The following is a 15,562-nucleotide window of genomic DNA, read 5'->3' on the forward strand; positions in this document are numbered from 1 at the left end:
CTTCTACACGCGATTTAGTTAGTAACAGTCGATCTCATAATCCACGTATCCACTGGGGCTCGGGCGGGCAGCTAGGGCTCGGTATAAGTGCCAGGGATGTCTCGGGGCGTTTCGAAGATACGCACAGACCTTGTCACGAAAAGCACACGCCCCGCGTTAACTGTTGCTCCACTTTCACATTGGCGACAGACCTATTTTCCACGATATACAGCAACGACGTTACTGCCCATCAATACCACCAAAACCGCCGACATGTCAGACTTCGAAGATAACGACGAAATGGAAATCGACCGCCCATCCAACGACATCCAATTCTCCTCGGCAAAAGACAGCAAAGGCAAACGCAGCGCCGCCAATCTCCCAGTCGAAGCCGAAGACAACCTGCCATGGGTAGAAAAGTACAGACCCAACTCCCTCTCAGACGTCTCCGGACACCAAGACATCCTCGCCACAATCAACAAATTCGTCGACTCGAATCGCCTCCCACATCTCCTCCTCTACGGCCCACCAGGCACAGGCAAGACCTCCACAGTGCTCGCCTTGGCTCGCAAGATATACGGCAACAAGAACATGCGCCAAATGGTTCTCGAGCTCAATGCTTCCGACGACCGAGGTATTGACGTTGTGCGAGAACAGATCAAGACCTTCAGCTCTACGAAACAGATCTTCGCCGGGAGCTTCGACAAGAGCAAGCAGGACGACAGCATGGCGACATACAAGCTCATCATTCTCGACGAGGCGGATGCGATGACAAGTACCGCGCAAATGGCGCTGAGACGAATCATGGAGAGATACACGGCCAACACAAGATTCTGCATCATCGCCAACTACACTCACAAACTCAGCCCCGCACTCCTGTCCAGATGTACGAGATTCCGTTTCTCGCCACTGAAAGAGCCTGATATCCGAAGATTGGTCGACAAAGTCATCATCGAAGAAGGCGTGAATATTGCTTCGGACGCAACAGACAGCCTGGTCACACTTTCCAAGGGAGACATGAGACGGGCATTGAATGTGCTGCAAGCATGCCATGCTTCATCAACGCCACTTCACGTTCCCGGCGAACCAGTCAAGGAGGGCAAAGACATCCAACGAGATCTGATCACGATGGAGACGATTTATGATTGTATTGCTGCACCGCACCCAGCAGATATCAAGATGATTATCCAGACACTGCTTACGACCAAAAATGTTGGGTCGTGCTTGACGACAATCAATGTCTTGAAGAAGACGAAAGGTCTGGCGTTGGCGGACATTCTGACTGCGCTGGGCGATGAGCTTACGGAGCTTGAGGTCCCGGCTCAGACCAGAGTGGCTTGGCTGGAGGGTCTCCCGGAGATCGAGCATCGTCCTTAGTGGTGTTGCCAGCGAAAGTGTGCAGACAGGAGGTCTGGTTGGTGTCGTCCGCAGTGGTGTAGGCATGATGGGGAAGCCAAAGGCGTGAAAAGACTGATTGTTATCTTTCAAAGGCTTGAAGCGTAAGAGCATGGCGTTTGGCTGCTGCATTCAGGCCCAAGAATTGGCGAGATGAGAATCCGGTCCGAAGGTGGTGCAAATAAGCTTCAATTTTGGAAGGACCGTACTGGGAGCCTACGGCGCGTATGTCGGTGCTATCAGGCGCGCTCAAGACATCGCGACACCTTCCTGCCAATTCTCAGTCTACGCTGCTCTCGCAACTCCCTAGTCCCAGACGCCAGACTGCAGTAGGATTGAGAAGTCGCAAGAGCGGCTGAGACAGCGATAACTTGTTGCTTTGCCTCTTCATCGTTTACGTCCAAACAATCAGCACTCGACATTCCACCAGGCAGCATTCCACCAACACACAAATCAGGAACCATGCCATACACAACCTTCCAGTTAGCAGGACAGACCCTCGGCAACATGCAAGACCTCCGACTAGCTCAAGATAGCGCACTCTTCATCGTCTTCCTATCCTCGAATGACCCACATACCGGGCAACCATGGCATCCGGACGTGAGACTTGCGCTACCAAGTCTCGAGACGACATTTTCTCACAAAGACAAGCGGGCGATCTTTGTGCCCGTTGGGCTACCAGAGGAGCGAGTCTTTCCTCTATCGGTCTTTGGCAGATAATATGACGTGTTCGCTGATACTTCTGACCAGTTGGCGCAGTTGTAAGAACCCATGGCGCAAAGACCCTTGGCGTATTATCAATATCCCAACTGTGGCGCGATACGAAAGGGATTATACCGGCCAGATCAAGGAAGTTGGAAGGCTGATTGAGAGGAACATTCTGGATGCTCGGCGGCTACAGCAGCTGGTGTGGCGCCAGAATGATCAAGGCATATACGCGAACGAGGAGGGTGTTCAGTCCCCATCTGCTGGAGAGTTTGAGGAACTATATTCAAGTCTGACAAAAGTGACCGGCTCGTTGGGTGAGGGAAAGAATGATGGTATGTGATTATGAGAAGTAGACTACTACGTCTGCATAGCTTTTTAAACTCCCGCATCGATACTTCGCCTTGACGTGCCTCCTGCACATGCTCTCCGACACCCAGCGTCACTTTCGGCGCTTCATAATATTTGAGAAAAACCACAACCCACTGCACGACACTGATCAAGAAGGTTATGGCGAATGCGACGATGCATTAGTTCATGGTCGATCCAGTCAGGGAGGGAAGACGAAGAGGACCGTGGTGAAAACCGTGTACTCCAGTCCGATAATGTTCGCAGCCCATCCAAGCCACGTGGGAAGAGCAAAAGCATGCTCGGGCAATGTCCGACTACCTTGGAAGACATACCGTCGCTGACTCCCAGAGCCACTACCAGGTACAAAAGCAGCAGTGATCGCATTGAATGCCACACTATTCCCAAGAAAGATGCAGCCGACGATCACCCCTACCACGACATTCAGGTAGAGGGCGCTCAATGACACACCAAGCTTCGGGTGCGCCTCCCACCACAATTTCGACCGTCTCGAGCGAAAGCAAATGTCATTCGTGGGGATGTTGTCAGGACTGAGTTGCCAGAGAACATGAAGGCAGATGAGTGGGAAGATGAGCAAGCCAATGGCGCCGAATTTTCTTGAAGTCGCAATGTCAGGATCTGGAGAGGCGGACCGAGTGGCGAAGAAATGATCGTGTCGAGATTTGCCTGTCCGCCGGAAACGAAGAGCAGAATAATGAGGAACACCAACCTTGTGCTGATACCGATGTACTGGCAGTACACCATGATCTTCGGTCCTTCGATCGATGAGTTCGGGATCACTTCGATCTGTCCAAGCGTAAGCATGAAGTAGCAACGCAAATATGAATATAATTTCAACTCACCATATGCGCAACAGGATCAAAAACTGTCAAAGCCAACCCACCCTTCGAAAATCTCCAACAACCACGCCAGCCCATCCTGCCGCTCCGTCGAACGCGCAAACACAACAATACAAATCCAACCCCGATCCCACCCCAGCGGAACATAACCCAGATGTTCCAATGCAAGAATCAATCACGCCACCCACCACCCAGATAAACTAATCCACTCTTTCATCTTTGAGGACTCATGACCGCGATTTGTCCACCAAGCAGTTGGATCTGCAAGACAAAAGAAAATTCCGCGAGAGAAGCGGCGAGGAAGAAGGAGAGGTTGTAGATTCCTGATGTTTCGAAACCATATAATGGCCGCCGCGAAGGACAAGGCTGCTGCTAGGAGTTTAGGATTGCGAAGGAGAGGCCTAGCATGCTATATTTTGAGAACTGGCGGGAGCGTGGCGAGGTAAAGGCTGTCGAGTCGAGGAGTTTCGACATGGTGGTGGTGGTGATGATGGTAGAGCGAGGAGTGTGATGATAGGAAATGGAGAAGAGTGTAGTCTTGCTTGCTTGCGCATTCATCCCCTGACTCCTCTTGCCAAGCGTGGTTAGATATATTCTATTGATTTTCAATCCCCGCACGCCAGTGTGAGTGAACTTGTGGCTAGGTAGCTTTCCATTCAAAATGTATGGTCTCGGCAGTGCTGCAGCGAACGACGGCGACGAATACCTAAAAAACACAACCCCTCGACAGCGCCGCGCCCATACCCTCCCACCCCAATACAACCAGACTCGATTACCCTATAGTCTACTGCCTCCGACAACCCCCTTCCCTAGCCCCCTTCCCTCCACCCTCCCCCCTCATCCTCTCACCCTCACCCTTCTCCTCCTTCTCAGCCCGCCTCTTCGCCACACTCCGTCTGGCCGCCCACCTCTCCTTCTCAAGCGCACACTCCAACTTCAAATCCGGCCGTTGCATAGCCAGAGTATTAAGCATGCGTATAGCATCCTCACTATCCTCACAAAAACGACTCGCAGCAAGTGTAATAGCCTCGTGAACTTTAGCAGGAGCATTCGCCGCAGGTTTCTGTCGCACAGGCTGCTCTTCTTTCATCACAACAGGTTTAGAATTCTCCACCCTCCTTCTTTCAATCTCAACACCTCGAATTCTCGCCTCGAGGGCAAGGGGATCGTATCGTTGCGCGTGTTCAACCGCCTGTTTGTCTTTGAGACCTATTTCTCGAGGTGAAATTTCTGGTTCTCGCGCGCGGAAGAAGTTGGCGCCAGTTGTGGATTGAGCGGTTAAGGCGGCGGAGAAGGCGATGGCTTGGTCGTGTGCGGGATTGGGGGAATCGAAGTCTTCTTCCCAGAAACGGTCGATCCAGTCTAGGATGACTGGTGAGTAGCCTGGGTTGTGGGCTTGGGCTTGTTCGTCCTCGTCGGCGGAGTCTTCAAAGACATCTTCGTAGACATGCGCGGAGGTGGTTTGCGGAAATCGCGCCATTGTTTGCTTGGAGTGCAGTTCGGCCTAGAATTTGATCGAGTGTCACAACGTCTGAGTTCTGTGTAGAATTTAGCATGTTCAAAGTGGTGAAATAAGAAGCTGTGGTATTTATGTCAAAGCTTAATTCCAGCCTATCACCTACTGTCGAAAGGGTAATGGCTAGCAGTGCGAATAAGCTCCAGCCTGCTTGCAAAGTGCCTGAGGCAGAGAGCCTGATCGAGCTGCATGTCCTCAGTCCTCCATGTCTGTGTCTTCCTCTTCGCTGTCCTCACTCGTCACGCTTTCCTCCCTCTTCACCTCAGCTTTCCAGGGAAAGTCTTCCTCATCAACCACAAGGCTCGTCAAATATGGAAGAGAGTCTCTATCTGTCCAGCGCAGAGTACTGGTGACCATCGGCTTGACGATCTCCGCCGCTCTGGCCTTGATGGTCTTCAGAATTGCCCGCACTTCTTCTTTCTTGTCGGGGTCGAGTTCGCGGACACTGTCTCGGCGACCTTCAGAGCTACGGCGCGTCACTGCCGCGAAGACTTGACCCTCGGGCAAATAGTCGTCAGCGCCACCTAAAAGTCGGTAGAACTCCGCGATTTGGAGACAATCCTGCTCCTCATGATTGCAGAATGCGTTGGTCTGCACCTGTACAGCGTTGCTTTCGTGGAAGCGGAGATGCTCTGCAATCCTGTAACAGTGTCAGTACAATAGACTTTCTCCTTGGCAGATATTAAAAACATACCACTCTTTGTAGAAGACCAGCACGCTGTAGGGGAGGAAATCAGTGCTTGGGCTGACAGGTACTTCCCTGCCTCCAGAAGCCTTGATAGTGAAGCTGAGTAGTGAACTGTTGACAGAGATGCGCTGGTACTCCATCTCTCTCGCACGATACTCTACCTTTGATCGAACACACTGTGGAAGACCTTGCTCCTCCAGACCGCTTGGAAGTGTGAGGAAGGCGCTAGCGACATGCACAAACGCCTCCTTGTATATTGACGCCTTTTTGAGGTTGGACGCAATAGCCAGCCATTTCACAGCATTTCCAGCAATCGAGGCCCATAGCATGTTTCGTTCGTCAAACCCGTCAAAGACGACGGTAAGTGCGCTCGTGACTGGTGAGCTGGGAGTGTTTGCTTCGTAAAGGTGCGCAAGTTTTGATACTGCTTCGATGCGCGGAAGAGACTTGTTGACGCTGTCCTGATCCAGCAGCAGGTGCTTGGGAGAAGTATGCGCAGTGATTCGGAAGAACGTTTCGTATGCTTTGAGCCATTCCATACTCTTTTGCGCATCAACCTTGGCTGTGGCTTCAGCTTCACCATCATCTTCTTGCTTGACAGACTTCTTCAACTCCTTCTTGCTGAGATTTTGTTCTGCAGTCCCGCTTCAGTACTTGCAAATCTTGTAGAAGCAGCTCGGGCACACCACCGGCTACGGCAGGGCTCTGCAAAGTGTAGAGATAGTTCACACCATCTGGGCCTAGTGAAGTTGGAGCCGCGGAGGACAATGACTCCGCCAACCAAAGAGATGCCGCCCGGAGCTCTTCTGCTCGCAATCTGCAGCTCAAGCCCAAAGTGTTACAATCCAGCACGATTAGAACGTCGCCTTTGCGCAGAAACTTCTTCCTCGTCTTTGTGCACTTCCCAAGCTCCATCTCGGTAAGAGCTTCTTCTACCAGCGTTGGCGAGTTACGTTCATAGAAGCGTCCAACTGCTTCTTGGACATCGCCGCGGGATTGGCGAAGCAGATCTTGTGCATCCTCTTTGGATGTCCCTACGACTTCGAGAACTTTGGCAATACTCTGCTCAAGATTTGCTTCGGCTTCCTCCTCGATGACCTCGGGATGTTCTGCAGAGCCGTTTCGACGCTCTTGGGAGATGCCTTCATCCAATGGCTTTGGAACACTTGGCTCGACGGCATGGTTCGAAGCTCTTGGTGCATCGCGCGCTTCCCACTCATCCAGCGTTGCCGTTACAACATCGAAGCCGTCGCTGCGCATGGTATCTGAAGCCACAAATGCCTGGCGATTAGACGAGATGTTGTTATAGCTCGATGACCCTGGAGTTGGAGAACGTGGGCTCGCTTGCGCGAATGGTATGTCACTGCCAATCGCGCTGTCGGTTGTTGAAGACGGTGTGCTATCTCTCGGCGCGTTCATATCATGGAAGCGACCACCGATATCGTGTTGTCGCAGATTGTGGATCGCATGCATGTGCCGTTGAGCGATGTGCTGTGTTGGTGATGGAGTCGACTGTGCGCAAAGGTAAGTTCAGAGGTGATGCGCTTTGAAGGCTCGCAGCATGTGAAAGTGCAAAAGTGAGGCTTTCCGAGACAGCCCGCATTGTGAAACCGTCTCATCCGCACACACGACCTATTTTCTTGTTGATTGGCATCCATCAAATCATCTCTACACGATAAAACAGCGCCTTTGGGGGTATCATCATAATCCTTATTAAAAAGGCCTCAAAATCTGATCTCGTAGCTTCCAGCTCTTGTCATGTACCGCACCCACTTGACACTGCTATAATTGCCCTTCTCAAACACCTTCAGATAGCGCACAAGAAGCCCTGAACTCGTGAACATCAACAAGCTGAATTGCATGCTCAGCGGCGGTCTTGACCAAGCCTTGTACGTGGTCATGGCACTCAGCTCAGCCTCTGCGCTCAGGACAAATTCACTCTGGCCAGTGAATCGTGCAATCTTCCACTCGATCACATTTTCAGCTGGGACGTACTTGGCCTTGCCTTGCGAGGTGCGATGGGTTGTGTTTGCTGTGTTGAGCGGTGTAGGTATGCGAACGGATACATTGGTAGCGAAAAGCTTTGCACCATAATTGGCCCGGATTGCGATTGAGTACTCGACTTTGCTTCGTCCAATTTCATTGACGATAGCGTGTACCTTGAATGGCAGGTTGACGTTCTCCGAGCAGCGATACGACATGAGCTGGAAGGAGCCGTCCGGTGGGATGAATGAAATGGTCCGATCGGAGGTAAATGAGCTGAGCTTCACGCATTGATGAAGCGAAACGTCTTCCAAAGTGACTGAGCCTGCAGCGGCTTTGGTTGCCTTGTTGCCAGGCAAGTTGCCGATGGGACCACCTTGTCCATCCACGCCTCCAGAATGCGATGCCAGCGTCAAAGCATCGTTCAGACCAAACTTGCATTCTGGCGTACCTGACAGGTAGGCACGCATCTCTATGGCTCCGTTGACGTCCGCGCGAAGCACAGTCCCCGATGCTGACACCAGAAGATTGACGTCCTCAATCACATCCACAAAAGCCTCGTTCTTGCGGTATTTGATATTGTCTCTTCTCCAGCTTAGCGCTCCAGTGGCTTGCATTGTGATCTTGCTGCTGTCCTCCAGTGCGCGTTCTGACTTGACACCCTCTGTAGTGATGTACATTTTCAATGTCTCGGTCTCTGTATTTTGAGGATAGCCAAAATCCAGGATCTCGTCCAGCAATTCGTAGACCATAACAAAGTTGCTCTTGACAGCCTCCTCATCGAAGCGGCCAAAGTAGCTCTTGCCCAGTTGGACCAGCTTGTACAGGAACTCGAATACCAACGCGCTGTTAACGTTACCCTTGCTGACGCCGACGATGTATATGTTCTCGCTCTTGATGTGGCTGAATGTCGTGCTTCCGAGGGTGAGAATGGGCGATCTGATCTGAGGGTTGCTGATTACTTGGATGCGGAAGACGTCGGCGAGTCGAGGGCGCATGTCCTGGCGGAAGGCGCGCATGATGAGCAGCTCGCCCTTCTGGTTGAACAGCAGCACTCCGGACAGCATCTTGGCGGTGTTGCTGCGGTAGTAATTGGGGATGCTGGTGGAAGAGTGAACGGTAGCAGTGGAAGCTCAGGGAGTGCATATGGGATGCGGAATTTGGTCCGTTCTGGAGATGAACGTCGCGTCTCACAATTTACGAACGCGACTGTCTACACCAAATATGCCCAAACGGCGGAAGACGGACGATTTGCACGAAGACGATGATCCTACACCACGCAAGACGAGGAGAAGTGCGAAAGATGATAACGAGCCTGCGGTCCCCAGCCCTTCGCGAACATTGGAAACACCATCGAAGCGAAAGTCAATCTTGAAAGAAACACCAAGCAAGGCAAACGGGCTGAAGTCGGTTGAGGCTACTCCTAGCTCACTGCGCAAGGTGCTGTTCTCGACGCCTTACAAGGAAGGAGAACAAGTCGATGGCGACGATGAAGATGCATCAGCAGCAGCACGGAACGATCGCTCAGCGCGTAGAAAGAGCCAGCGGACGTTGCAGAAGCAGATCGCGCAGACCGAAGACAGCGATGCGGAGGATGACGTTCGAGAAGACGCTATAGCGCACGCAATTCTGGGCGAAGACGAGGGCGACGAGGATGAAGAGGTGGACGATGCGGTGGACGTGGGCCACCCAGCGACACCCTCCAAGACTGGCAGGCAGGGAGGACGACCCAAAGGCCGACGGCGTGAACGTACTCCGAGTCCGCCGCCTGATATGCCGCCTCATGAGCTGTACTTCTTTCAGAATCGGGCAGGCGGCAATAGGACTTCTGCCAACACAATGCCCTCGCACCTGCTGTTGAACCACGAGGACTACTTTGCGCAGATGAATGCTTACAAAGATCCTCACGACACAGACATGAAAATGCTCAGGGAACTACATGCGCGAGCATATGATCAATGGATGTTTGAGCTGGAAGAAAACTTCAATCTCTGCTTCTACGGCTATGGTTCCAAACGAGACCTGCTGATGGACTTTGCCGAGCACATGTACTACCAATGCGAGAAGTCGCCGAATATTGTGGTAGTCAATGGGTACACACCTGGTCTCACCATACGTGACGCTCTCAATTCGCTGGCTGGCGTTGTGCTTCCAAAAAGCACTAAGCTCCCAGCACAGCCGACGGCAATGCTCGATTTGCTTTCAACTACGCTCACAGAAAGTCCGCCAAAACAAAAGATCGTCCTCATCATTCACTCACTTGATCACGCCAACCTTCGCAAATCTGCAACGCAGACGCTGGTCGCGAGATTGGCTTCACACGCCAGCATATCGCTGTTGGCTTCGTGCGACACGCCGAACTTTCCACTCCTGTGGGACGTATCACTTTCGTCTCAACTACGCTTCCTCTATCACGACGCGACGACCTTTGCACCATACACAGCTGAGATCGAAGTTGTGGAAGAGGTGAATGCTCTGCTGGGCAGAAGCAGCCGGCGCTTAGGTGGCAAAGACGGGGTTGGCTACGTGTTGAAATCGCTACCAGAGAATGCGCGAAGCTTATTTCGCATCCTCGTCGCAGAGCAGCTTGCATTGGCCGACACTGAAGACGATGCTCTGCTCAACGGTGTTGCCCATGACAGCGATGCGGAAGATATTATCGGCGCAGAGGATGAAGATGAAGCAGCGGCAGAGCAGCAGACACCTTCGAGGCGTGGACGGGGCCGACCGGCAAAATCAAAAGCCAAACCTGCCAAGGCTTCGGCGCCTGCGCCGAACGCACCGATCGGCATTGAGTACAGGACATTGTATCACAAGGCAGTGGAAGAGTTTGTTTGTTCGAGTGAGGTGAACTTTAGGACACTACTGAAGGAATTCCACGATCACCAAATGATCGAAAGTCGGAAAGACGGGCTTGGCACCGAGCGACTTGTCGTTCCCTTCAGGAGAGAGGAGCTGGAGTCGATACTAGAGGAGCTGGTATGAGAAGATCGCCACGATACGATTGCATCCACATAGATTCATCCTCCAATTGTGCAGCGTTCGCAAAGTGTAAGATTGAGTGAAGCAAGGCTAACTTCTGGGCGTGGCGCTGGCTTTTGTCCTCAGAATTCTTGTCCTCAGAATTGTCCTCAGAATTTTCCTGAGGACAATAGCATCCATCTCACGAGGCACTGACCTTTGGATATATATTTTACTCTCGAGATGTCCGTTGAGGTGCAACTTTCGACAACTACTTGCCTACCGCTACGCTTGCCGTCTAGCATACCATCGCACCATCATGGCTTCTCCTGTCGCAGAAATGACCCTTGAAGAAATCTACACCCGAGTCCGACGATCTTCACCTCGCGCCATCCTCGTGCTGCCCCAAGGCTACACGCAGCGTGACCTCAAAGTGGCCCATCGTGCGCTGGCGATCCGTCTGCACCCCGACAAATGCAGTGTCGACCTCCGTGACCTTCACACGGAGCTCTTCAAGCGTGTGCAAACCGCATACGAGCTGCTCCTCGAACTCAACCAAATCCCTAGCGCAACTCCCCACAAGGCCGACCCAAAAGATGATGAAGAATCAAGCGCAATTTCCGATTCAGAAGACGATGAAGGATCAAGCGCAACTTCCGACCAGGCTGATTCAGAGGACGAAGAATACCCGTGTTTTGGACCAGAGCCGCCATTCACATCTGGCTGGTCGGCACGGGATTTCGGACGTACCTTTCGGGCGATGGACGAAATGATGGCACAAGACGAACCCATGTGGGAACGAATCAAGCGGCCGACGTTCCCGCGAACGAAGACTCCTCTCATGAGCAAGAAGGCCGCAGTACGAGTGCAGAGGGTGCGGCAGGAAAGGTGTGTTGAGTACGAAAAATTTCTCATGAGGCATCGGAATGACATGCGGCTGTGGGAGATGGCGGGGGCGAAGTCAAAGCTGAGAGAGAGGAGGGCATTTCTCCAGGCAAGAATGAAGGAAGACCAGAGCTCATCCGGAAACGAACGCGAGCAAGCGCGGGAAGCATGAGATCCTGCCCTGCGATCAAGAGCGAATTTTGGTTACGAAGGCAGGGACATCTGAGCAGTGGACGCCCACCAGATGGTAAGACATCCAGATACCTCCTTCACAGCAGATAGACTTGGAATGATCATCACACTCCAGTATCACGAAAGTGCATCACAACTTCCGCATGGTGCAGTGTGCAGCTGCTTGGCACGACTATTTGCATCAAGACCACGCAACCGTACCATCACGGGATTGGAAGATGCTCACTGCTGACCAACCACTAGTAACCAAACATTGACAATCAACAAATCTAGCTTCCAGCGATCATCTCCGCCAGCAACAAAGTCACATCATGACTATACCACGCCCAGAAGCCAGTACCACGCTGCCGTCGACAAGTTCCACCAGACCAGAAACCCCTCACAAAAGTTTTCTTTGTCGCCAACAGATCGTGTTCGACGTGGCTTGCTACTTTACGAGAAGCCTTGTCTCGACCACCTCTCCACCTCCTCTCCTGATGAGCCACGAAATCCATGGCGAGGATTCGATCGCAATCAGGCAATCCAGCCAGGTAGTAAGCGACTTTGGCGTCGACAACAGGTTGACTAGAACGGACCACGCTTCTTCCGAGGTGGCGAAGAGTACAGTGAGAGCGTCGACAAGCAGACTGGACTCGAAACGGAAGTCGCATGATGATAGCTGAGAAAGCGAAGGCGAACCTCCAAGAAAAATTAGCACACATGGATAGATATAAAGACCATGATCAAGGCCCGGAGTCAAGACTCAACCGCCAACACTCAAACAAGACTCAGCACTCAAAACTCCCAACCAAAAAAAAATGCATTTCACCCAACTTCTCACCACCCTCATGCTCGCAGCAGCATCCACCGCAACCGCCGCACCCGACAAACGTGCCGCGAACAGATGCGCAGTCGGTCAAACCTATTGCGGAAGGTTCCTAAAGAACCAAGGCAGTGGTCCCAACCAAAATCTCGGTACGTGATTCTCATCCCTCTTTTCTTCCCTACTAAGACTTGAATTCAGGTTGGAACAACGACCAAATCATCTCCGCGCTCGACAGAACTCCACCCAAGGGCATCAATCTTCGAAGTGGAGCGGGGATTGTGAATAATTCGGTGTTTTTGTGCAAGAGTCCCAATGGTGGAGGAGGAGGATGGTCGGGGAATAATGATAATAAGAATAATCGATTGGATTGGATCGCGGTTTGTGGGTCGGGGTGTGATTCGTATTCGGGCAATGGAGGAAATGATAGATGCAATGGGTAGGTAGAACGATCCAAGATCAAAGTGGTAAGTATAAGGAGGGAATTTATGGAGCTTACCTGCAGTCACTCGTTATCTATCAAGAAAGAAGCAATCGGATTCGCGATGTAGCTGGGGAAGAATACATACAACACAACTGATGGTTGATGGTATGACCATTTATTCTCCCTCTTGACTGCTCTTGGTGCACACTGTACGCTTTCTTCGACAGCTCGCCGGGCGATGGCCGCCCCCCTCCCCGTCGAGGCCCAGCCTCTCTAAGGAGTCGGTAGCCTGATGGTCAAGATGAAACGATGGCGCGTGCCAACGCTGAGGTGTAAAGCCGCGCAGAATCAGACGAGGAAATTTTGGAATACCTTCAGCTGCGGACACATGTCAGCATAGATGCTCCTGGTACCGAGCTCGCGGCATCTGTGGGCGGCTATATCCTTGCTTGCTGCTCAGTGTTGCTTGCCTGTCGACTTGTTGGTGTTGAGGCCAGCTTTGGCAGCGCTATCTGCTAGAATAGTCCTCCGCTCGCTTGCCCCTAGGATGAGACGACGGTTCGTTCACTATCGATCTCTTGTAGCCGGCGACGCATGTGGTAGGCCATTCTCGTCGGGGGTAGTCATTTTCCGAAATCATGTCAAAGCTGGTAGCGTCAAGCATGTCTGCTCTGCTCTGCTCTGCCCACAAAACTTCAAAATCTCTGAATATGAAGAACATGTATGCCACCAATCGGACGCACATCCCAGAGTTCGCGGAGTCAGCAATAAACATCAAGAGAGTTCGTCGTATTCTCACGTACGTACCTTCAACTCCGTACATCGGTGCTATACATTCGCAACCAGTTGCGAAGCCACGAGCATAGTATATCCCACTCGCGCGGAGGCAAGCTGCGCAGAGCGGTTACTCGGAGCTGGAGATATATCGAATTCGTTATTGCGGACGAAGGGGTCGTACGTGTTAGGCTCGCCAAGAATGTCAGGAACCGTGCGATGGCGATAATCACTATCGTCGATGTCCTTAAGGTCGTTAAAGGTGCCGCCGTAGTTGTCGTCTAGTAGGGGCGTTGCCGCAGCCTCGATTAGCTATTGCTTATTAGCATCGACATTTTCGTTGGCATCGACATTCTCGTTAGCATCGGCGCTATTACTCTAAGGCGCGAAGGGATCGTCAGGTAGCGCTATATCGCGCTATAGTAGCTCTATATCGCGCTGCTGCTGCATTGTTTTGCGCCGCTCGAAACGGTAGCGAACACCCTTGCCGCGCGCAAGCTCTCGCATCGACTGTCGGTGCTGCAGAGGATGTTGTTCGGAAAGATAGTGTTCGAAAGATGTTGTTGTTCCGGCGAAGTTGTTGTTGCAAACAGAAGTGAGCTTGGTACGCGCATCCACGCAGAAGTGTGGAAGGCACGCGATCCCGCTGCCAGAACAGATGCATGTGCATTAAGTCTGTCACATGATTCTCCGTTGGTATGTCTAGCGGTGGCGACGATCGTAGGCCCTCACCATTGCTTTCTTCACACATCTCCAACTCCGAGTAACCGCTCCGTGTAAGTGCCGAGCCTACAAGCTCAGTAAACCCCTTCCTTCTCCGCAGAGTCAGCAGAGATGTTTAGAGAAGTGAAAGAACTCTCACTTACATACCCTCATCTCTAAACAACTGCTATGCTCATCTTAAGCGAGTTGCGACACTACAAGCGTAGAAACCCGCTTCTACGCAGAGTTAGCAGAGATTTCGAGAGAGGTCCAAGTACTCTCACATACCTTCATCTCCAACCAACCACTATGCTGATCTCGAGCCGTTTACGACACTACAAGCGTAGAAACCCGCTTCTACGCAGAGTTAGCAGAGATTTCTAGATAAGTCCAAGGACTCTCACATACCTCAGCTTCCGACAAACCACTATGGCTCATCTCAAGCCAGTCGCGACACTGCGAGCTCAGTACATCCCCTCGAACGGAGTCAGCAGAAGTAGGAATGAAAATTTTGTTTTTCTGACATGACACAATTGCTCTCTCATTTTTCCCTCCAAACCAGAAGGATTTTTCTTTGGGGGGGGTATCTTCATGCTATTATTAAAACGCAGCAAACACCACCAAACAAGGCCCATGCAAATTTTTGGAATTAATTCTGAAGCCAACCCCGTCGCTTCTTCTCCTTCTTCTCCCTCCGCTCCTGATTGTACCTCTTCGCGTCCTCCTTGGACACTCTCGTCTGGCGACGCTCAGCCTTGAGGGACTTTCCGCCATGCTGATTGGCGGCGGCGTCGACGTCGAAGAAAGCGTTCATTTGGCGGCCGCTCTTGGCGGCGTCGCTGTGGCGGTCGGGGCCGAGGTCGCCGACCTGAGCTCTGCCTGTGAAGCGGTTGAGACTCATGGTGGCGGCGTAGTCGGCTTGTTGGGTGGAGGCCATGAAGGCCTTTTGCTCGTCCATCGAGCGCTCTTCCAGGCGCTTCTTCTCGTGGAACTTGGCGTAGTCGGCGTTTGGGTCATAGTTTCCGTGGATTTTTGGGTTGTAGCCCTGGTACTCCTCGTCTTTCTGCTGTGACTCCGCGAGGTCGTCCGTTCCAACTAGACGTGGTTAGCATTGCAGGGTAGGGAGCGGCGAAGGAGATACATACTCGACTTGCCATTCTTCAGCAGTCCGATGCGTATGTCTGGCCCTTGGGTCTCTGGGTCCCACATCCAGTAAGGCTCGGTTGGCTCATCCCATGTTGTTTGCTGTGTGTCGTAGTGGATGTAGTAGTATGAGCCTTCGGGGTACTCTGCGCCCTCGGCCTTGCATTTGTACCACTTGTACTTGGCGCGCAAGTCGTGCATCTTG

General features: G+C 52.2%; 8 protein-coding genes across 8 annotated transcripts; 4 read left to right on the forward strand and 4 right to left on the reverse strand.

Annotated features, from left to right (window-relative positions):
- Nucleotides 1-252: 252 nt before the first annotated feature.
- On the forward strand, nucleotides 253-1,356 carry MYCFIDRAFT_188590 (uncharacterized protein; the record flags this gene model as incomplete). Its single annotated transcript, XM_007929010.1, has 1 exon — nucleotides 253-1,356. The coding sequence occupies one exon, from the start codon at nucleotides 253-255 to the stop codon at nucleotides 1,354-1,356; it is 1,104 nt and encodes a 367-aa protein (XP_007927201.1).
- A 534-nt stretch (nucleotides 1,357-1,890) lies between these two features.
- MYCFIDRAFT_9434 (uncharacterized protein) lies at nucleotides 1,891-2,284 on the forward strand (the record flags this gene model as incomplete). Its single annotated transcript, XM_007928711.1, has 2 exons — nucleotides 1,891-2,064; nucleotides 2,141-2,284. Coding segments are annotated over 2 exons (318 nt in total), but the record flags the coding sequence as incomplete, so codon positions are not given.
- A 345-nt stretch (nucleotides 2,285-2,629) lies between these two features.
- Nucleotides 2,630-4,767, reverse strand: MYCFIDRAFT_78977 (uncharacterized protein; the record flags this gene model as incomplete). Its single annotated transcript, XM_007929009.1, has 3 exons — nucleotides 2,630-2,859; nucleotides 3,081-3,227; nucleotides 4,137-4,767. The coding sequence occupies 3 exons, from the start codon at nucleotides 4,765-4,767 to the stop codon at nucleotides 2,630-2,632; spliced, it is 1,008 nt and encodes a 335-aa protein (XP_007927200.1).
- Nucleotides 4,768-4,998: 231 nt separating this feature from the next.
- MYCFIDRAFT_78976 (uncharacterized protein) lies at nucleotides 4,999-7,003 on the reverse strand (the record flags this gene model as incomplete). The annotated part of the gene is made up of 3 exons (XM_007929008.1): nucleotides 4,999-5,443; nucleotides 5,498-6,125; nucleotides 6,178-7,003. Coding segments are annotated over 3 exons (1,899 nt in total), but the record flags the coding sequence as incomplete, so codon positions are not given.
- Nucleotides 7,004-7,215: 212 nt separating this feature from the next.
- On the reverse strand, nucleotides 7,216-8,541 carry MYCFIDRAFT_32614 (uncharacterized protein; the record flags this gene model as incomplete). Its single annotated transcript, XM_007928770.1, has 1 exon — nucleotides 7,216-8,541. The coding sequence occupies one exon, from the start codon at nucleotides 8,539-8,541 to the stop codon at nucleotides 7,216-7,218; it is 1,326 nt and encodes a 441-aa protein (XP_007926961.1).
- A 445-nt stretch (nucleotides 8,542-8,986) lies between these two features.
- MYCFIDRAFT_21247 (uncharacterized protein) lies at nucleotides 8,987-10,459 on the forward strand (the record flags this gene model as incomplete). The annotated part of the gene is made up of 2 exons (XM_007928729.2): nucleotides 8,987-10,102; nucleotides 10,232-10,459. Coding segments are annotated over 2 exons (1,344 nt in total), but the record flags the coding sequence as incomplete, so codon positions are not given.
- Nucleotides 10,460-12,309: 1,850 nt separating this feature from the next.
- On the forward strand, nucleotides 12,310-13,015 carry MYCFIDRAFT_78973 (uncharacterized protein; the record flags this gene model as incomplete). The annotated part of the gene is made up of 4 exons (XM_007929007.1): nucleotides 12,310-12,466; nucleotides 12,516-12,698; nucleotides 12,758-12,781; nucleotides 12,966-13,015. The coding sequence occupies 4 exons, from the start codon at nucleotides 12,310-12,312 to the stop codon at nucleotides 13,013-13,015; spliced, it is 414 nt and encodes a 137-aa protein (XP_007927198.1).
- A 1,848-nt stretch (nucleotides 13,016-14,863) lies between these two features.
- On the reverse strand, nucleotides 14,864-15,319 carry MYCFIDRAFT_32555 (uncharacterized protein; the record flags this gene model as incomplete). Its single annotated transcript, XM_007928764.1, has 1 exon — nucleotides 14,864-15,319. A coding segment is annotated over one exon (456 nt), but the record flags the coding sequence as incomplete, so codon positions are not given.
- Nucleotides 15,320-15,562: the final 243 nt, after the last annotated feature.

Source organism: Pseudocercospora fijiensis (genome assembly GCF_000340215.1).
Source record: "Pseudocercospora fijiensis CIRAD86 unplaced genomic scaffold MYCFIscaffold_5, whole genome shotgun sequence".
NCBI classification, from domain to species: domain Eukaryota; kingdom Fungi; phylum Ascomycota; class Dothideomycetes; order Mycosphaerellales; family Mycosphaerellaceae; genus Pseudocercospora; species Pseudocercospora fijiensis.